The sequence below is a fragment of the Canis lupus genome, chromosome 8, assembly GCF_048164855.1.
Source record: "Canis lupus baileyi chromosome 8, mCanLup2.hap1, whole genome shotgun sequence".
Classification (NCBI taxonomy): domain Eukaryota; kingdom Metazoa; phylum Chordata; class Mammalia; order Carnivora; family Canidae; genus Canis; species Canis lupus.
The window spans coordinates 75336508-75359274 of record NC_132845.1 but is presented as its reverse complement, the minus strand read 5'-3'; the positions used below and the strand labels follow the sequence as shown (position 1 = coordinate 75359274).

The window sequence follows — 22767 nt, the reverse complement described above, 5'->3', positions numbered from 1 at the left end:
ATGAGACAACCAAGACACAAACACAATTGGTTAAAAGGAAAGGCTGAAACAAAACAGGGAAAGTTGAAACAATCACAGAATGCCCTTTCTCACCCATCAGCTTGGCAGAGCATTTCTGAAACTGAGTGTGGATTGCCATAAACGTTCTGGAGGACAGTATCCCAACATGTGTCTAGAGCTTCCAGAAGTATCCCTATGACGTGGTATAAGGCTTATACTTTTAGAAGTGTGGGTTGAGAAAGTAAATACCAAATCACTACATACGAGGATGTGAGTGGGAAGATATTCATCAAATTGTTATTTATAATGATGACAAACCAACAATAACCTAAATTTCCAACAACGGAAATAATGATCAAAATGGTCATAATGACAATCATCATCAATCATAATTAATGACATCAGAAAGTGTTCATGAAATAATATTAAATGAAAAGAGGATACAAACAATGCATCGGGGTGCATGCTCATACTCTATAGAAAATCAACTCAAACACAAGATGCTGAGATTTAACTGACTGCTGTCTCTCAGTAATGAGATCATGGGCTTTTTATTTTTTACTTAAAACTTTTTATATAGAGAACTTTCCCATGCGTTTCTGAATTACTTTTTTGGCAATAAATACAATACTTAGATCATATTTCATAATCCCTGGTACTAGGTTTGTTGACCGTGAAGGAGACTGAGACAGAAGCCCCTGTGCTAGTGACAAGATACATGAGAACATGTCACAGACTCGGGGCTGCACCCATCACATGACAGCAAGCCACTCTGAATGACTCAATTAGAACTTACTTGGTAGGACGATAATCCGGAATGGAACGATCCAGTGAAATTTTTTCACTGAGGTAGGAATTGTAGCCATACTTCTCATGGGGGCCCTTGGCTTTCTCCTCTTCAGCCGGGGACAGGGTAGCAGGAAGGCCCCCTTTGCCCCGCCCACCATAACCTTCGATGAGCCCAAGGGATTTGGATAAGCCTAGAAAAAGGAAGGAAAAAGAATAATTTGAAAACCACCACATCAGGATATGGCACTCAAGCTCAGATACAGCTTCAGCGGAAATTCTAACATTACCTGTCACAGGTAATTGGGTCCTCAATCTGTCATTCCAGGTATAGGCCCTGAACCCATTCATCCTACATAAGGTCAGGGTCACCGAGATTAAGTCTAATTCCCAGTAAGGAGCCTCTTCCTCCTCTGGGGGAACTCAGTGGGCAGGGATTTACAAACAGGAGAGATTACTGAAACTGGAAGAAATGCAGACCAAGAAGGTCACACAGGATGGGACAAAAGTGGAGCCATCAGAGTGCCTACATTCCTTTCTCCACGGGACACTTCCACGAGCTCCGCACACAACACACAAGAAGGACAGCCGGTACCTGGAACTGCCAAACCACAGGTGTCTTTACTTCATTTGAACAGAGAATGACATACAGATGGATTTTATCACAAGTTTAAAGTAACAACCTGACACCATTCTTTACCTAATGGTTTTACTTAAATTTCATCTAAACGGCAAAAGGAAATACAATATGCTTAAGAATAAATCATAGAGGGGAAAAAAAACCATAAGGGTGATAACCATGCCAAGCAGAGTAGGAGGCCTCTGTAGCAAGCCTCCCTGAGCAATTGGGAGTTCCCAGCAAGGTGGCAGCTTTATACCTACTGTTCCATTATACGATAAACAGCTTGATGGGCAATTTTGAAATCCAAGAGTTATGGGAAGTTTTACTTCTTGGCTAGAAAACTTTTGTTGTTAAGGGTTCTCATTCCCTTTTGCCATTTCAAATGCTTAAGCTACTCAGTACACACTCAGACATGTGTGTATACACATACACATGCACACACACACACACACACACACACTTAATATCCACACAAGTCCCATTGCTGCTCCTGGCAGGAAGAACACGGAGCAGAGATGTGAACAGTGCCCTCAGCTTTCATGATGGGCAGCCCACAGAGCTGAGGATGATTCAAACCTCCCAGGAAGGCATCCCCAGACCAGCCAAAGGCCAACAAATCTGCTCCAGTCGCAGAACAGGGCTCTATCACACAATGGCAAGACTTGACCGCTTCTCTGAAAACAGAAAGGTATTTTCTGTTATGTCAAGATCCAGCAAAGGTCGAGCAAGCATCTCAGAGTTGCTCTCAAGTGAACATCATTTTTCCACCTGAGAATCATTTCCACTGTCCACTGTGAGCTTTAGGAAACCCTGACATTTCTGCCTGCCATTATCCCCATCAAGGCACCATCAAGTGAGCATTAGATTATTCCAACATTTCCCACCTGTTTCCTGGGCTTTGAACCCTCATCCCACCTCAACGTGCCACAAACACCCCAATAACCTCACTTTCACAATGCTCAAAAATCTTTAAGAACCCTTCCCATGTCACATACAAACACCTGTGCTGGGTTTTAAAATCTCGTCATAGAACGTTACTGGTACAAATGTAAGATGGTGCAAGGACCTGGGGAAATGGTTTTGGCAGTTCTTCAAATCCTAAGCATCATTTTATCACATGACTCAGCAACTCCATTCCTGCATATATACCCAAGACAAATGAAAAGATCTGCCCACACAAAAACTGGCACGGAAATGTTCACAGGAGCATTATTCATATTAGCTGAATGTCTATCAACTGACAAATGAATAAACAAAATGTCAAACCATACCATCAGATATTATTTAGCAACAAAAAAGAAGGAATTAGTGATATACACTAGGACGTGAACAAACTTTGAAACATTATGCTAAGTAAACAATGCTGGTCAGGAAAGACCACATATCATATGATTCTATTTATATGAAATATACAGTATAGACAAATCTCACAGAAAGTAGATCAGTGCCTGTTTCAGGCTGAGGAGATCGGGGAGGGAAATAGGGATGGTGATGATAATGTCTTGGAGTTGGACTGTAGTGTTATGTGCATAACCTTGTGAATACACTAAAAACCACTATATTGCACACTTTTTAGGTGGAAGAATGACATGGTATGTGAAAAATCTCAATAAAGCTACAAAAGAAAACCCACTGGTGATAGACAATTCTGTTTCCAACAAGATGAGAGGTTAAACAACATGAAAAGTTTCCAGTAAACTGAATAAAAAACTTTTACAATATTTTATAATACTTTAGAGACATAGCTGAGCTTACAAGAAAGAAAAGCAAACTCCCAGAGGTAAGCTACAATCAGAGTTGAGACTACATCTGCTGGTTGGAGAGAAGGATGGATTGCTTGTTAACTAAAGGTGACTGTAGGGCAGTCCAGGTGGCTCAGTGGTTTAGTGCTGCCTTCAGCCCAGGAAGGAGTCCTGGAGTCCCAGGATCCTGGAGTCCCACATCGGGCTCTCTGCACGGAGCCTGCTTCTCCTTCTGCCTGTGTCTCTGCCTCTCTCTCTCTTTCTCTGTGTCTCTCAGGAATAAATAAATAAAATCTTAAAAAAAAAAAGACTGTAGCGCTCCACCATGCACAGGATATAAGACATTTTGTATGCCTTAAATGTTTAATAATATTTAATTATGAAGGTACTGGGGTGAGTAGTGGACCCCTGTCTACTCTAAACTCGTGAATACAACTTTATTTGGAAATAGGATCATTGCATATATAATCAAATTAAGATTACTAGTATCATCATCATAAGAAGAGAGATATAGAGATACAGATACACAGAGGGAAGAAGTCCATCAGACAAAAGAGGCAGACATTGGAGGATGCAAATGCAAGCCAAGGAATGCCAAGGACTACTATCAATTCCCAGAAGCTAGAAAGAGTCAAAAAAGGATTCTTCCCTAGAGCCTCCAGAGGGAGAATGGCTTGGCTAACACCTTGACTCCAAACTTCCAGCCTCCAGCAGCGTGAGAGAACAAATTTCTGTTGTGTTAAGCCACCAAGACTGATCATTTGTTACAGCAGCTTTGGGAAACTAATGCAATGAATTAAAAAAAAAACAAAACAAACAAACAAAAAAAAAACGAGTGGAAATGGATGGAGAAAATACATACTGGGAAAATACCAAAAAAATGTTTAAAGCTGGGTTGGTTCTATTACTATCAAATAAAACAGACTAAGGCAAACAGTTCTATGGGGATAAATAATAATAATAAATAAATATATTTAATAACAATAAACACGGAACATAATCACATCACCTAATTATAAAACTAACAATCCATCTAATAACAGGAAGCTATTAAAAATTATGTACTACCATGCACCTAACAACATAGCTTCAAATTATATAAAGCAAAAGCCAGTCTCATCATAAGGAGAAATCAACAAATGGACAACCACCGCGGGAAATATGAACACATCTCTCAGTACAGAACAACTGAACAACAGTATCAACAAACAACTTAATGGACCTTACACCTGACTTTCTAGTAAGTACATATTTTCTACAGGGGCATATGGAACATATTCACGATTGACAGGCCACAAGGCCTCAACCTATCTTCAGTTCATCTTTAAACATAAAATAATAATAACAAGAAGAATAAACCAGAAACCAGTAATAAAAATACCACAAAGAACCTGCACATGTTGGCAATTTAAAGACTTCTAAAACAAATAATGAATTGCAGTGCCATCAGAAGATACACACAAAGGATAGAATATGAAATAGTACATCTCAAAATGGATAGGAGAGTGCTAAAATGATATTTGGAAGGAGCTATATCACCTTCAGTGCACATACAGGGAAAGGGTAAGCATCTAAACTGATAATTAATGTGGTAAGTATCTAACATAAGCAGTTAGAAAAACAGAGGAAACCCAAAGAAAGCAACAATAAACAAAAGAACAAAAATGAATGTCTACACACAGGCACAAAAGAAAGACAGGAAGGAAGGAAGGACAAAGTGAGAGGGAGGGAGAGATGGAGGGAAAGAGGAAGGAAGACAAGAAGGAAGGAAAGGAAGGAAAGAAAAAAAAGAAAGGAAGGGAGGGTGGAAAGTGGGGAAGGAGGGAGGGAGGGAAGGGAGAGGAGTAAACTTAAAGAAAATAAAAGGTGTGTGGAGGGGGGAGTAACCTCAGCAAGACTAGACCAGGACAGATAATAGGTAGGTAGGTAGATAGGTACGTAGATGGACAGATAGGTAAGTGGGTGGACCAATGGATAGATGGGTGAGTGGGTGGATGGATGGAGAGATGATAGATAATAGATGATAGATAGATAGATAGATAGATAGATAGATAGATAGATAGATAGATAGATATGGGATCCCTGGGTGGCGCAGCAGTTTAGCGCCTGCCTTTGGCCCAGGGCGCGATCCTGGAGACCCAGGATCGAATCCCACATCGGGCTCCCAGTGCATGGAGCCTGCTTCTCCCTCTGCCTATGTCTCTGCCTCTCTCTCTCTCTCTCTCTCTCTCTCTCTGTGACTATCATAAATAAATAAAAATTTAAAAAGAGATAGATAGATAGACAGATAGATAGATGACAGAGAGAGAGCTAGAGAGAGAGAGAGAGAGAAGGTACTGTACCCTTCAGGGAGGATTTATTTGTTCATCACAGCAGACACAGTACCTAGAGCCCACGATACTTTTAGGGGCCCAGGAAAATGTTTAAAGTTCTTTTAAAATCAGAACAACATAGTCATAAAATATAATTCTTAATACCGTTTTTTAATGGAGGAAGAAACCCACCAAAGCCAAAGTCATTATGCAGCCCTCCTTCCCTTGAGGTTAGACTCTTCTCTGTAAGTGACAGGTGCCTAAAGCATAGAGAAGGAAAGTTACAAGATCTGATGAATGACTTATACATTTTACCTAGAAGGTGGATTGCACAGGGACAGACCCCAGGCACTAGCAGTAATGACAGCCACCATTTTTGGAGGAGCTCTACTGCATGCTGGGGACCCTGCTAAGTGCTTTACATGTAGTGTATTATTGTTCCATCAACTCTCTTGACAACCTCATGAGGAAGGTATTATTTCTATCTGTTTGACAGATGAGGACACTGAGTCTGAGAATGTAGTAACTTTGTCAAAGTTCCTTGGCTGGTATAGAAAAACAGACTAGGATTCTGGATATAGTTGGAGACACAAAGCAGGACAAAATCTAGCCTCTGTGACAGTAAGGAGGCCAGTTCCAGGGCTCTTGCAGCAGCTGACAAGAGACGATAGGGGCCTCATTTTAAGACAGTGGTGATAGTGTTCAAAAGGAGAGAAGAGATTAGAGAAGTATTTTAAGAGATAGCATCCCAAGGCAGAGACAGATAAGTGTTAGGGTGGGAGGAAGCAGGAAGAAGTGAGTGAGCCTGGCTTCCAGAGTGATGAGCAGGTGGGAACAGCGCTCCCAAAGATGGGGCATTCAGAAGAGGGTTTGAGAAGATGAGGTCATGTGGTCTACAGGGCACCCCTGGGACGTTCCGATAGAGTCAGAGGTCCAGTGGGGAGCTGAAACACACAAGAATGGAAGTTCAGATAGAAGATAAAGCCCAAAATATGAGCCTGGAAGCCACAGCCTGACAGGGGCTATAGCCATGAGAGACGGCAGGGGTGGCAGGCTCGGGCAGCGGTCAAGCAGCAAGGAGAAAGACAGACAATGCTCAGGGATTTCACTGTATCTAGAGTAGGAACTGCGTTCTTCAAGGCTTCTATCTTCTCCACTTTATACTCAGGCTCTCTCACTGAATCTACACATGAAGCTCAAGACTTCAAGGAACCACAACTTAAAGGAATGAATATCTCAGTATGAACCAAGTGGTTACACTTCTTGCTTGTCTTTATAGATCCATTCGACCACCTTCTCTCTACCAATTAATGATCACTGTTTAGGCTTTAATTTTCTTAATGGTTTTATATCCATTTCTGTACTAAACAGGCAAGGCTGACATTACCAGGATCACTTTAGAGATAAAGAAATGGAGACTCAGATGATTAATTATTTGACCTTCCAAAAATAAAGGAAATGGAAGAAAACATTCCTTCCAACCTCCAACACACACACACACACACACACACACACACACACACACACACACGTGTTCTATCCAGAAAATTATTTAGGAAGAAAGAATCCAGGGGTGCCTTGCTGGCTCAGTTGGTTAAGCATCTGCCTTCAGCTCAGGTCATGATCCCAGGGGTCCTGGGATGGAGCCCCACATCAGATTCCCAGCTCAGGGAGGAGCCTGCTTCTCCCTTTCCTACTCCTGTCGCTTGTGCTCACTTGCTCTCTCTCAAATAAATAAATAAAAGCTTTTAAAAAAGGGGGGGGGCGGAGAAAGAATCCAGCATGGAAAACATGATGGTGGTAAGCTAACGGTAGCAAACTCATTAAGAAGATACTATACAACAATGAAAACAAATAGCTTGCCAATAAATGGGTGAATCTCAGAGACATGATGCCAAATGAAAAGCAAGCAGTAAACATGCAAATAATTCCATTTATACAAAGTTTTGAAAGCTAATCAAAACAGTTCAGAGGTATAAACTTATGTAGTGAAACCAGAAACAACTGCAGAAAAGAGACACAAAGGACCTCAAATGTCCTGGTAACATTCCATTGGAAAGCTACTAGGATTCATTCATTCATTCATTCATTCAACTCTATAATAATTCTTTAGAGAATTATTACCTGACATGTAGGTGATATATGTGTACGGTATTTTGCATTACAGATAAGATCATGCAAGGACTACTGACAGTGGGTTTTTTTCTGTTGTTTTGTACACTTTGGCTCATTTACCTGGCTTTTCCCTTTTTATCACTAGTCACAAATTCTTCCTTCCATGGTTTTCCTGCCAGCCTGGAGCCCACAAGTCAAGGAAGGAGACTACTGGAATGGGACATGATTGACCAGTTTTAGTAGAAAACATCTTATTCTTCCTCTAATTTCATCAGTTTGGTTCGTTAACACATCTTTTCCTTCCCTTGGTGACAAAGGACTCCTTTTGTCCATTAAATGCCATCTCATAGCCAAAATTTATCTCAGCTGTGTTTGCCCAGCATCTTCCATGGGCAGCCTTTCCAACGCAGGCAGAAGGGCGAGGGACAGAATTCATTTGAAAATGGCCTAGGGGAATGCCTAGGTGTCTCAGCAGTTGTGCGTCTGCCTTCGGCTCAGGGCGTGATCCCAGGATCCGGGAATCGAGTCCCACATTGGGCTCCTTGCAGGGAGTCTGCTTCTCCCTCTGCCTTTGTTTCTGCCTCCCTCTCTGTGTGTCTCTCATGAACACATAAATAAAATCTTTTTTAAAAAAGAAAGAAACAGAATGGCATAGGAATTAAGACTAGGAACGCGTTTCCCACCAACCACACAAAGGGAACAAGAGTTCCCAGGGAGATATGTTTTTTCCTCCTTTTTGTGGCATTATTCCCTCCATTATGAAAGGCACCCACTTAGCAGCCTCAAAAAAGATCATTCTTCACCGTGCAATGTGACAACTACAAATTATGTATTTTGTGGTCCATGTGCTCCCATTTTCCCCCCAATTGAATCTGCCAGAAAGGTTCAACAAAGCAGCAAAAATTTTCACTGGCATTTGAATGTGCTGACTTTGCAGGCCCTGGAAACTCCTGGCAAAGATAAATAAGAATTATTCAAGATCACCAATAAGGCTCAAGTTGGTCTTCACTTAGCCAGGAAGAGATGCCCCTGGAGCAAGTGGGGATGACTCCAGGCACCCAGGAACCTCCTCTTCTGACAGTGCCTTTCTCAAACTGGCAAGAAGCAACTGCAGCCACTGTAGACAAAATGTGCTTGTAGGCATGGAAGTCCCAACTGGCAAAGGGGGAGAGGAGGAGGAGGTAGGAAGGGGAGGGGGAGAAGAAGAAGAAGAAGAAGAAGAAGAAGAAGAAGAAGAAGAAGGAGGAGGAGGAGGAGGAGGAGGAGGAGGAGGAGGAGGAGGAGGAGAAGAAAAGAGGGCAAAGAGGGGTGGTTGCTTTGCCCTCAGTCTGGGAAGACGTGTCATTCTCTGCTTCTTTAAGCACTGCCTTATGAGTTATTTCAGCCAAAGGCTGCAGATCCAAGGGGAGCTATGAGGCAAGAAGCTGAAGATGAAGGGAGCAAGAGCAAATTGAGTGTGGTCATCCCATAGCACCTCTACCAAATATTCTTCATGTTTCTCTCCAGATCCACCATCCACCCTTTTCGCTTGTTTCATATCCCATATCTCTACAGAGAAAGCATCAATGCCTTTGGGTTGGAGTCAACCAAAAGGAGGCATCTGGAGAGAGTGACAGATGGAAAGAGAGAGAGGTTAGGGGCAACAGTTGGGTCACCTCCTCTCTGCCACCACTGCTACCACACAGCCTTCTCCTAGGGTAAGCCTGGAGTTACAGTTAGCCCCATGAACCACTCCCCCCGCTTCCCCTTCAGGCCATGGCATGCCAACTGCTTCCTCCTCTGTCGCTAGCCCTAGGCGAGTCACCATCACTTGTCATTCTATCAACCTTGGTAAATATTTTGCTAAACTCTCTTTAGTCACCTCTCCTGGGTGTGCCATCTGTTTCTTGCTGGGATCCTGACAGATACAGCATCCCACCTCTCCCCAGGGGATGACTTGTCCCACGGTGCCACGTCTAGCACCACCCTACCCTCATGAAGAACAGGGATGTGGTCACCCTGGTGCCTGCCTGACACACAGGAAGGTCTTAAAAAGTGTTGACTACATGGATGAGTAGAGAAAGATCTGGAGATTCAACTTGGAGTCATCCATAATAAAGTTGACGTCGAAGGAGCACCTGGGTGCCTCAGTAGTTGAACATCTGCCTTTGGCTCAGTAGAGATCCTGGGGTCCTGGGATCGAGTCCTACATCAGGCTCCCCTCAGGGAGCCTGCCTCTCTCTCTGCCTCTCTCTCTGTGTTTTTCATGAATAAATAAGTGAAATCTTAAAAAAATAAAGTTGATGTTGAGAAATATCACTGGATATCCATGAGGTAAACATCTACTAAGAGAAGAGCAATTAAAACTACATCTGATAATTGTATTCATAGTCATAAAGAAGAGTCTACACTGACAAACTGATTTCAGGGAAATCAAACCTGAAAGAGGCCATCTGGTTTGGCCATGAAAGGGCCCTGGTGCCCTTGAAGACTGTCATGTCTGTGAAGTAGGTGCCTCCAGGGCAGAAAAGAAAGGAGCAGGAGGCAATTTCACTCCTGAGTCAGGAACCCTAAGCTGGAGCACATCAAAGGTCATGTGCCATCAGTGTTTTGTATTCCAGCAATAAGCCCACCAGAATATACAGTGTTAAAAAAAATCTTATAACAGCAACATATATTGCAGTATATTTAGAGATAACTTTAACCAATAGGAAGAAAATTATAAAATTCTACTGAAGGGAATAAAATGAGACGTATCTAGCTTAGCAGAGAGAGATATGTTTTTGAAGTATAAGGTGGAATGCAACGGAGACACATATTTTTCCTCTTTAATGCAGAGGTTAAATGTAACCTCAAATGAGATTTTTTTTCAGCAGCATAACGAAAATTCTAAAATTACCCCAGAAGAACGCAGAGGCCAGAACATATAGCTTTTTTTTTTTTTTTAAAGAAGAAAAGTGAGAAGGGTTGCCCTATCCAATATTAAGCTAAAAAAAAAGCAATAATAATTCAAGTGGCAAGGTCATCAGGAGGAAATTCTACATATATGCTGGGAAGCAAGGCTTTAAATATTTCTTTTCTCAAATAGTCATCCAATTCTCCAAACATTAAGGCATAAAAATAACCTCCACTTTTGAAATTCTAGAAACTCCCTTCTAGTATAGTCAAGTCAACACCTAACCGGTGGATAACAAAGAAGCTTATCCACCTTGCGCAGGGCCCAGGGACCTTGAGGTGCAGATACTTGATGACCGCTCAGCAAGGCTCAATCACTCGGCCCACGTCTGCCTTCGGCCTGGCCCGAGCTACCAGGACTCCACAGTGGCAGCAAAAATAAAGAGCCATGGCTGTAAATCAAGTCCGAGCTGCCTTTCTACCTCCCTCCGTACAACGAAGGACATAATTTTCTCCAGGGTTACAGTTTAAACTTATGAGTTTACAGATAACCTGCATTATTCTTCCAGAAATAGGGATGGCACTCACAACTGACGTACAAACTCCAGGATAGATAGAGGCTGCGGCGAAATGCAGTCTGGTGCCTCGTCAACTCATGAAGCTCCTTATCATCTGGGCAGCTGAAGCAGGCATGTGTGTGTGCACACACACACACACACACACCAGCCCAAGAGCAAGAGGCCGGCATATCCCATGGCCCAGTTGGGTAAGCGTGTGTTGGGGGGGGGTCTCTGCAGCGGCCTGATGCCTCCTGAAGATCAGAGGGTCTCAGGGAGGTCCTCCACGATGCTAAAGCATTCGGAAGTTATCAAACTTACAATTAGAAAGTTGCAGTCATAAACTTAAAAGTGAGTAACAATTCCAGGTATATTCCTGGCCAACTTTTAAAGGGGGGAGGGGGGTTCCTGAGAAATGTGTGTAAAGGGGCTAGGAAGGGGCTTAACCTGCCAGCTAGTAAAACATACTGAAGAGCTCTGATAATTAAGACAGTGTGAAAACAGAACAAGAAATGGCAGGCCAATCAGTGGAACAGAAAAGGTAGCCCAGAGGTGCCTGGTGGCTCAATCTGCCTTCTGCTCAGGTCATGATCCTGGAGCCCTGAATCAGGCTCCCTGCTCAGCGGGGAGCCTGCTTCTCTCTCTCCCTCTGCCCCTTGCCTGTGCTCTCTCTCACTCCCTCTCTCTATCTCAAATAAATAAATAAACTCTTAAAAAAAAAAAAAGCTAGCCTGGAAATATTGCCAAAAAAAGGTAGCTCCATTTTGGACATGATTATTAGCGATAATTAGTTAAACTGACTAATGTTTGTTAGATGCAAAGTACTACATTAAGCACTTTAAGTATTATTACATAATATTTACAATAGACAAATATGCTAATTATATGTTTTATATATACATAAAATATGTATTATATATAATACATATATATATATGTATTTAATTCCCTTAATTCACATATACCTATTTTCTCTAATTCATTACTCCAGTGACTCTTGGCGCTCACTCTTATGTATCTCTTGACACTGTTCCTCCTCTGTATCACTTCCACCTCCCGGATTCAAGCTCAAGTCCCCTTCTTTGAGTGACTACAGTCAACGCTACCCAATCCTCAGAATGAGCCTGAGCCAGGAGAAGACATGAAAGTCTGATCACTGCCTGCTTAAAATTAAAATTTATCAGTGCATTCCTGCCGCTATGGGAAAAAAACCCACCAAAAACCCAAAATCTTCATGTAATATACAAAGCTGCTCATTAGCTGACTTCCTGCCCAGCCTCATCCTCCACCTCTCCCTCCACTGCATCATTTTAGCTACCGCACGCTCTTCTGATGCCCCAAAAGAGTCACTGCCCTCTCGTGCCTCTGCAGGTCATCCTTGCTACTCACCACAACCCCACAGACCCTTTCTGAGCACTGCCCTACCCAGAAAGTCAGAGGCGGCTCCTGGGTGGAAATCTCAACCACAGCACTGCTCCTATCATATGTGTCCTCGTCCTTATCACTCACACTTCCTGCCAACAGGAAGATCTCTCTGTGTCTTACACATGGCCTGGCACATAGGAAGCTCTTCATACATGTTGCACACAGGAACGAAGAGCTGAATGTGCAAAGCAACTGAATAAATGAAAGAATACTTGAATGAGTGCATTACAAGCTGGGTCAGCCAAATATATTACCACAGTATACGGCTGATACAGACATCTCCTGGGCACACATCAGAAACTGGTAAGCACTGCTTCACAAACTCATATAGAATTATTATAAAACCCCCGGCTCATATATTTGTATGATGATCTTGACATTTGTTGACATCTGCATTATAATGATTTTGACATTTTCTGTCCTGTATCCTCGCGGCTTCCTAGATACAATGTCCAAAGGTTACGTGAGTCTTAATATCCTGAATTAACTCCCAGAGTTCAACTGTGCCAGCTGTTTCTTGGTGCAAGAGAACTGACTAAATCTTTGCCTATGTCTAAAGGCAATAGTACACCTGGGATCCAACACAGAATCTCAAATTGGAAGGAAGGAAAATTCAACTGTTTCTCCACCGCCCCACCCAGCAATGGAATTCCAGAGAGATGGCCACCTGGTTTCTATTCAATTCCTCTAGGAATAAAGAACTCACCACCTTACATGGCAGGGCATTGCTGATTTAACCATCAGGCAAATAATTATACTTTCGTATAGTTTTCACCATTGTTTCATTATCATGACCTGTCTTCATATTTTTCCCCTGGCTAAACATATCCACTCCTTCAGCCCTCTCTGTATGACCGTGTTTTCAAATTTTCAAATTTTCCATGATTTCTTAACCTGCTCAGGCAGCTGCATCAAAATACCAGAGATTGAGTGGCGTAAACAATAGACATTTATTTTTTAGTTTGGGAGTCTGGGAAGTCCAAAAGTAAGGTGCTGGTATATTTGGTTCTTGGTGAGGGCTCTCTTCTTGGCTTGCAGACAACTGCCTTCTTGCTGTGTCCTTACATGATAGAACAAGAGCAAACTCTGGTAACTCCCTCTTCTTGTAAGGGTACCAGTGCCATCATGCGGACACCATTCTCTTAACCTCATCAAAACCCAATTACTTCCCAAAGGCCCCACCTCCTAATACTATCACTTTGGAGGTCAGGGCTGTAACATGTGAATTTGGCAGGGGTGATACACACATTCGCTCCATAACACATGGTCATCCGCTGCTGGATTCTGTCCTAAAAGACAAAACGATGACTAATAGGTCTTTGGATGTGTGCTCCCTCCTGGGAGCCCAGGATACTAGAAGTACATTTTTGCCCATTAACCAAACTGTTCATGCAGCATTTGCAATTCCAAGAGATATGAATCATTGTTATGTGCTTGAAGTGCCTTTAGAACAAACCGTCCATAAATTTTCAAACTGCAGTTTTATACAAAATGACATATCGCACATGTATTATGAACTTTATACTTCCTGGAACCTTTCTACAAAGATTATTTAATTTGATCCTCAGAATAGCCCCAACTGCATTCAGCAGATATGAAAAGGAGGCCCAGTGAGGATAAAGAATGATCCTAAGATCACCGAAGATGGTCAGAGGTGAATCTAGAACCCAGGTCAACATATTTCAGGTTGCCAAGCACATCTTAAGGAAATACACTCTCTGATTTCATGCTTTGATGAAGAGGACCAAAAGGCCTGGATCTCATTCTTAGTGCCAAACAAACATTGGCACAAACATCCCCCTGTGTTTGGAGGTGATAAACACATGCCTCTGGCCTGGCCCAGGCTCTAGCTGATGCAGATGTCTGAGTGTGTAGATGAAAAAAAATATTTCTAATAAAATAAAGAAAAGAAGAGCTTGGCAATCATCGAGATTGCTTGGAGCAGAGGGATGGAAGATGCTGGCTGCACAGGTTAATTGTGTCACTTAGCCTCACATCACTTATAAAACTACAAAAAGGGGGGAAAAAAGCTGACCTAGGGCTGGGTAGGAAATATGTTGAATTGGAGAAAGTCTCCTGCTGTGACCTATGAAATTCGCTGGTGTCACATGCGTGCAAGACATTGCAGACCATGCCATTTGCCACATTCATTCAGTACCTGCCTGTCCTGACAACTTTCAGAGAAAATGCCCACTCCTCCCTTCTCATGCCCTGAACCCTCCTTCTAGGGTTTTATGCCTAATGAGAGGGGTTAAATAGGATAGAGAGAGGGCAGTGAAGGTTAGCAACACTAATCTTCACCAAATTCTGCAAAAGCATGTAAGTTTTAAATAGTATCCATATAGTTCCACAGATTTTGGGTGACAACACCTATGGTCATGTCACAAAGGGTAAATTATGAAATCAGAAGAGGGATGAGGAAGGAGTAAGACAACACAAAAATGAACCACCTCAGGAAAATGTTGCTATCTCTTTCACCCCTCAAAACCATGAGCATCACCTTCCTTTAATACACACACACACACACACACCACTGCCACGACCACCACCATTAACATCACCATCATCATTATCACCACCACGACAATCAAAATCACTACCACCATGATCATCAGCACCACCAGCACCATCACTATCATCATTACTATCAATATCACCACCACCACCACCACCAATACCATCATGACCATCTCTAATTATAATTAGAAACTGGAAACAATAAGATACGTATTCTCAAAGAGCTCATCAGAAGCACCACAAGTTTAAAAATGAGCATTCAGTTCCTCATAAAAAGAACCTGTTGACTAAAGATCCCATTAACATAAAAGGAAAGTTCCTCCTTGAAATGCTTCTTGAAGGTGCTACATTAGATTTCTGTTCAGCAAATACACATTTTCCACCCTCCACACCCCTGGGAAGAGTACACATACACACCCTATTTTGCTGGGCACAGTGTACTTCCCACCCCTAATTGTGGGCTTGGCCATGAGACCTGCTTTGGCCAAAAGATACTAGGGAATGTGACATGAGAAGAGGCTTGAAATGTGCTTAGACTGTTGACCTTGGCCTCTTCACCTGGTATCAACATGACAACATGCTTTGAGTGGCCCAATGATCCAAAGAGGATGACAGTCACATGGGACAGTGGGGTCCAATCTGCAACTTAGAAGCCAGCCCAGCTAAACTTAGGCTAGATCAGCTTCTCTGAAGACATGAGAGAAAGAGAGGCTCCAAGAACAGCTCACTTACATTTTTTACCTGAGCAATGAAAGATTTTGGACATCAGGGCCATTCAGTAAGGCAGAAAATGCGGGGAGGAAAAGGTCTCTGGGTATGAGTGGGTGTGATACAGACTGGAGAGTTTGGTTGGGCGGAACATATTGAATTGGACATGCCCATGAGACATCCAAATGGAGATGTCAAGCATAGGATAGAGAATGAGGTCAGTTTTGGAGATATAAAATTGGCACTGTCCAGTGTCCAAAGGGAATTTAAAGGCACATTCCTTGAGGAGTCACCTAGGCAACGGAGATACACAGAGAAAAAGGAATTGTGAACACTGAGCCCTGGGCATGCCAACAAGCAGGAGACGGAAAGAGAAGAGTCATTACAAGAAAATTGAAAGGAATGGAGACAGAACATCTACAAATGGTGGATTTCAGGAACAGCCCCATGGATTTGGTAATGCCAAGGACCAGCAAATCCCGTAGGAACAACTTCAGGGAACCAAAAAACCTGGGTCAGGCTCAAGAGAGAACAAGAGTGAACATATGAACGCAGCAGGTACAAGTAACGCTTCCAAGAAGATGCTGGAAGAAAGCGCAGAGAAATGTGAGGCTGCTTCTATTTTAGGGATCTTTACGGGAAAGTTACCCTAATAGAAAAATAGCTAGTTAGCTAGATGGCTAGATACATACATACATACATACGGCATGGCACACACAGGATGTGGTTCTGTAGGTCCTAGGCCCCTCCCTGCCATGGTGAGATGATGGCCTCAAGCAAATTCCTGCCATGAAACTCACACGTGTAAAATGTCCAAAAAGTGTCTGAGACCCCTTGTCGTCCCAGATTCCATGCTTCTCTCTCTGCAGTCCCAGTGGGAAAATATATGTGACAGAATGAGGACACAAGCAAGAAAGCTCATCTATTAGAAAACAAAGAATGTAGACTAACCTGGTGGCATCTGGAAATCAGGAGATTTCCAAAGGCCTTTGTTTTGGGGGTTCTGTGGTTCCCTGTGACCTGTACAGTGGACAACTGTGATGTCCCACCACCCAACGCAAACCTCAGGGTACTGTGGCGTCACAGCAGACCAGAAGGGAAGCAAGAAGCGAAATGCTGTATGTAGGCTGACCCAGATATAGCATCATAGGCACCAGCTTAGGATTCATCACTCTATGTACAGGTGGTAAAATCCAAGAGAGATTCAATAAATTCAGCAGATGAAAAATAGCCCCCCAAACAAATACGAACCCCCAAATCCCAGACTGTTAGTCTCATCCAGGGCCACTCCAGTCCTTGACCTAATGCGTCTATCTCCTCCACACTGCTGCCAAGATGGAATCCAGCTTCAGAATAAACCCATTCCAGAGGTTCGAACTCACTTGTGAGCCCCCAACTAGCCTATTGGGTTTATTTTATTTTATTTTTTAGAGTTTATTTATTTATTAATGGGAGACACACAGAGACAGGCAGAGACACAGGCAGAGGGAGAAGCAGGCTCCCGGTGGGGAACCTGATGCGAGACTCGATCCCAGGATCCTGGGATCATGACCTGAGCCGAAGGCAGATGCTCAACCACTGAGCCACCCAGGTGCTCCCGCTGGTGTTCATTTTAAATGTTCTCTAAATACAGCCAATGTCAGCCTCAACATTCTACCTTCCACATACTGGCCTTAATTCTGGCTGGGAACACACAGAAAAAGCTCATTTCCTTTGAGCTCCGGAGCTATTGATGTCGCCACCATCCCCAGAACACAAGGCATCTGTGACCAGGACAGGTTTCCCCATCTTGGCTCCCCCCAGTTCATCTCATGCACAGTCTTCCTTCCACGTGCCTTTGGTTCCTTCCCTTGCTGGAGTTCCCCAAGGAGAAAAACAAAAAGCAGGCATAGTAGAGGTTAAGTATTCCAAGGGGAAACAGACAGCCCTAGCTCCCACCGTGGCGAACAGCCTCTACCTGGAGGCTGCAGGTTTCTGCAGATGGAACAGTCTGGACACTTGACTAAACAGAGACTGAAATGGATACGATGGACCAAAAGAAAACTCACACACTCCCATGACCCTGTTACTCTCTACCTTCTAGAAAATGACCTACCTTCTAGAAAATGGTGGGAGTTTGTGGAAATGATCTATGAAGAACACCCTGGTTTTATCGTTCTTCGCTTGAGAAGAATCTGGAAGCGTTTTGGGGGGTAAAGACCTACAGGACACGAGCATCCTAAGAGGCCCCAACACAGAAATGCCTGTGTCCATTTCCAAAGCGCTACAGTGAATGTACACACAAAGAGGGTCTCCACTGGTCGTCTTTCTGCCATCAGGGCCGCTCTCCCCAGCATGTGCTGGTTAACCTCGGCCCAGGGCTGGAACAGGTAGGGAGCGTGAGGCAAGCACATCTGCCCAGGTGTGCAGGTGTGGGTGGCGCCACCATCCTCCCTCTGCCCAGAGGGTCAGCAGGAGGCACTCGGTTACCTGGTGCTCGTTTCACGTGGTGCTGCAAAGCTCCTTCCCTAGGGGGACACTTATTCCTACCCCCGCGCATAGCAAAAATAATGACAATCATCAAAGCAAAAATGAGGAGTGGAGAGGACAGGAATGACTGAGAAGCGATATGGATCCATCCCAGCCCAGTTCTCGAGCTGAGGCGCGTGAGGATGGGGACAGGCAGCTGGGAAGTGCTGTGTACAGGTGGCCTCAGGGATCGCCCAGCAGCTCTCACCTGGTGGGGCTCCGGTGACCACAGGCAGGGATCGGCCCATTCTGTCTTTCCTCTGGTTCCAATCCGAGGTGTCCCCCTGAGCCCCAGGTGGCCCATGAAGCTCTTGGCTTCCATGGCTTCTGCTCTGGTTCCAGCTGCAGGCCCAGCAGAGAGGCTGCTTACTCCACAGACTTCCTGCCCCTGGCCCGGACACAGCCTCTCTGCCTTCCAGGCTGTACTTCCACTTTGCCCACCATCCCCTGGGGCAGGATCTCAGGGCTCCGGCCTCAGGGGAGACCCCACACTCAGTCATGTAACAATAACCACAATGATTGGTTTCTCCTTTCTCTCTGTCTTAAACTGTTGGTGCCTCAGTTTCTCATTCTGAAAAGGAGGAATAATGACTTACAAGCTCATACAGCAGAGTGCACACCAAGAGGACAGATATAGCACAGTGCTGGGCAGACAGAGGGGGCTCAAATCATAAAAGCTCTCTCATACATTCCTAAAGGATGTAAGGTGGTGCAGCCATTTTAGAGAACAGTTGAGCAGCTCCTCAGAAGGTTCAACACAGAGTGGCCACGAGACCCAGTAATTCCCCTCCTGGATATATCCCTGAGAGAAGCAACACGTGTCCACACAAAGGCTTGGACACAAGTGTCCACAGCAGCACTATTCACAGTGGCCAAAGGGTGGAGACCACCCCCGTGTCCATCAGCTATAGAACACATAACAAATATGGCGCATAATGGAATACTACGCAGCCACGAAACAGAATAAAGTAGGACTAAAGGCTATAATGTGGATGAAACCTGAAATTATGCTAAGTCAAAGCCAGACAAAATAGCAGAGACACTGTACGGTTGTATGTATGAAATGTCCAGAAGAGGCAACCACACAGAGACAAAAATACATACATTGGTGGTTATCAGGAGCCAGGGTGGGATACATAGTAACTGCTAATGACCATGGGGTTTCTTTTGGAGTGATGAAATGTTCTAGGATTACATACTGGTGATTTGTATTGAGTGAATGTTATGGCAGGTAAATGGTCTCAATAAAATAATAATAATAATAATAATAATAATAATAAAGATTGAAATACACAGAAGTAGACCATGCAGGGAAAACAACAGTAAAGGCTCTTTAGCCTCCTGTCTTCAAAGTTCTTATTTCCACTTCAAACTCCTAAGACCATTGGGCTCAGAGCAACCCAGGAAAGGCCATCCTCTACCTCTTTGTTGGGTCATATTCTGTATCTATCTATCCATCCGTATTGGTCTACAGATCATCTACTCAAAATTTCATTCTACCTCCTTTTCTCTGCAAAGTTCTCTGTCACATTTATCCGGCCTAATTCAGTTACTATGGCCAACGAAAGGAGCAGTTTTGTGTCATGGTTACACTCACACACACACACACACACTATTTTCTGTTCTTCAGGAATAATTAACTGTAACTTTTCCATTACCATTGTCTGTGGGTAATAAATCACAGGCCCAAACTGTATTTCAGCTGTGTTTTCTTCTGTAAAGCTAGAAGAACTGAACTGTTCCTCTAAGGATGAAGGGCCTCCTCCCTACCCCACCCGTGATGCCCAAGAGCCAAAATTAAATGATCTTTTTTAAAATCCATCATGTGTGGGGGAGATTTTTTTTCAAGTGGACAACCTAGTGAGCTCTTCGAGAATTGTCCTGATGTCTCACACAATAAAATGTCCCCTTAAATCCCTCCCCACGGCTAACAAAGTGCGGCAACTCAACCCTTCACATTTAATTTCCTTTTAAACCCAGGTTTCCGAGGGGGCTCTGGCATCCAACACAATAGTCACCCTGGAAGGATTCCAGTGAGCAATAAGTGTCTCCAACCCAATATGTGCTCGTTGTTATACAAATTGCCTTCATAGAGAGAAACTCTGAGTCAATATGCATTTTCTCCCCCGACTGGCTTGCTCTCTCCCTAATTAGCTTTTGCTGAGCTACGGCTCACCATTTTTTAAGGTCAAAAAGTCTCCTTTACAAAATATTCACCTGATACACTGAAGATTTTTTTTCTGAGGCGGCTTTCATTCTCAATAATTATTCTCTGCTAAAGAGAAACAAGCCCTATGGCTTGCAAATGTGCTTCTGCCGCACTGGACATTTGGCCACAGCCCAGAAGAACCTTTGGGGCTCAACAACTCTCTTTTCTTACTCTTTGGAATTTCAGCCTACTGAAAGACACTCCTTCCGAGCTCTTGGAGGGATACCGGAAGGGAAGAAGTATCCTGAGGATGCACCCTTGTCTTCCTGGAATCTACAATCTGGACAGGAAGCTGAGATACGCTTGCATTGCTTGAGTGGTAAAAATAAAGACTCCTGAGAATACTTTGGGGGGATGATTCAGAGAATGAGGCGGTCAACACAAGCTTAGAATAATGTATTCATGTTCCTAATACCCAAGGATGGTAAGACACGATGATCCTAGTCCAGTAAGTGTGAAAGTCTGTGGCTCTCCCCAGCATGGATTCTGGGTTGGGATTCCAGCAATCTCTCTTGGGGAAGCCCTCACCTGCCAAGTCCACCAAGCACAGCCAGTGTGTATTCCACTGTGAGCAGAGTTGGGAAGTGAGTGGCCTCCATGAGGCACATCACAGGGGGACAGAAAGGAAGAGATTCATTTCTACCTTCAACCAACATAGATTCATTAGGCACTTACGGTGCTCCACACCTAGGGGAAGATTTAGCCACAAATAAAACAGACACAATTCCTGGTCTCATGCTTCTTACAGGCTAATGGGGAAAACAAACATTAAGCAACTAATAACACACAGAATTGATTCAAATTAGGTCAAATACAACAGGTGAGGTGTACAGCATGGAACATGCCCTGTTTCATGCCATTGGATGTTGAATTCCCAACTCCCAGTATCTCAGAAAGTAATCTACTGGAGAAAAGGTCTCTAAAAAGGGATTTATGTTAAAATGAAGCTGTTACTATGGGCTCTAATCCAACCTGACCAGTATCCTAATAGCAAAAGGAAGACACCACAGGGATGACCACATAGAGGAAGACCATACCCCAGAAAAGGCAGCTGTCTGCAAGCCAAGGAGAGAGGCCTCAAAACAAACCCACCTAGCAGACACCTTCATCTTAGGACTCGCAGCCTCCAGGACTTGAGATTATAAATCTCTGCTGTTAAAGCCCCTAGGTCTGTGAAATGTGTTATGTCAGCCCGGGCAGACCAACACAATCACAGGCAATCTTGCTAAATTTTCTCTTTAAAAAAAAAAATTATTTACTTGAGGGAGGGGTAGGGAGAGACGAGAGAGAAGAAGAGAGAATCTCCAGTAGAATCCCCGTGGAGCACAGAACCCAACACAGGACTCGGTCCCATGACCCTGGGATCATGACCTAAGCCAAAATTAAGAGTTGGATGTTTAACTGACTGAGCCACCCAGTGCCCCTCTGTCAAATTTTCAAGGGCTTTTTGGCAGTGGTGGCATGGAGGGAGGAGTTGACATCAAGGTTTTGATCCAAATAAACAGATAACTGATGAAGGTTCCATGGTGGATGCAGACAGAGAGACAGCTGGTGTAAGAAGAGGATTCATACTCTAAACTAATGTCCTCTTCTGTCTCAGAGACCACCAAGGGTCCTCTGGGCTCTAGCATCTTCTGCTTCTCCCACGTTGGGACCAGCAGAGCAACTGCACAGTGCAGCCGTCCACATCCTAATGCTCCCACCCCTTCGCCAGCCCATCTCGACAATTTAACGAGTCAAGGGAAGATCCTCCCAATTTTGTCCTTGTCAGCACTCTACACACTGATAAGCTGTATAATCCTGCTTAATCTCCCCACTGTCCTGGGAGCCTCCTCACTTACATGATGCAGACGTGGTCCTGGACCACAGCACCCTACCTGTGCTCTGGAGAAAACAGAAGCGTGAGCTGTGTTCCCTCTCAGCTTTCTCGATCTTTTAGACTATTCATATTAAAAAAAAAAAGGTCTCCACCAACCTTTTTTTCATAAGCTTAAGCATTCACCTTTTACACTCTGTTTTAGGGGCACCTGGATAGCTGTCAGTTAAGCATCTGCCTTCGGCTCAGGTGATGATCCCAAGGTCCTGGGATTGCTCCCCTCATCAGGCTCCCTGCTCAGGAGGGAGTCTGCTTCTCCCTCTCTCTCTGTATCCCGACCCTGCTCATGCTCTCTGGATCTCATGTTCTCTTGATCTCATGCTCTCTCCTCCCTCTCTCTCAAATAAAATCTTTAAAAATAAATAAAATCTTTAAAAAAAAAGAAGAAGCATCTTCATCTGGTTGAATCAGCAGTGAACCCCACCCCAGCACAGCTTAGCTAGAAGGCCTGAACCAAATGAGTGTTTGCCAAGCCTAAAGCATGCCAAACCTAAAGCATCCTCCATCATGATGCTG

General features: G+C 43.8%; 1 protein-coding gene across 3 annotated transcripts in view; it reads right to left on the bottom strand.

The window, feature by feature from the left end:
* GALNT17 (polypeptide N-acetylgalactosaminyltransferase 17) overlaps nucleotides 1–22767 on the bottom strand; it is a 438022-nt gene that overhangs the window by 285733 nt on the left and 129522 nt on the right. For 2 of the 3 annotated variants that reach the window (XM_072837560.1, XM_072837561.1), the window contains exon 2: nucleotides 797–980. In XM_072837560.1, coding sequence (XP_072693661.1) covers nucleotides 797–980 — 184 coding nt within the window. Of the gene's footprint in view, nucleotides 1–93; nucleotides 189–796; nucleotides 981–22767 lie in introns of those variants that run through there. The other variant, XM_072837562.1, reaches the window with a different exon arrangement.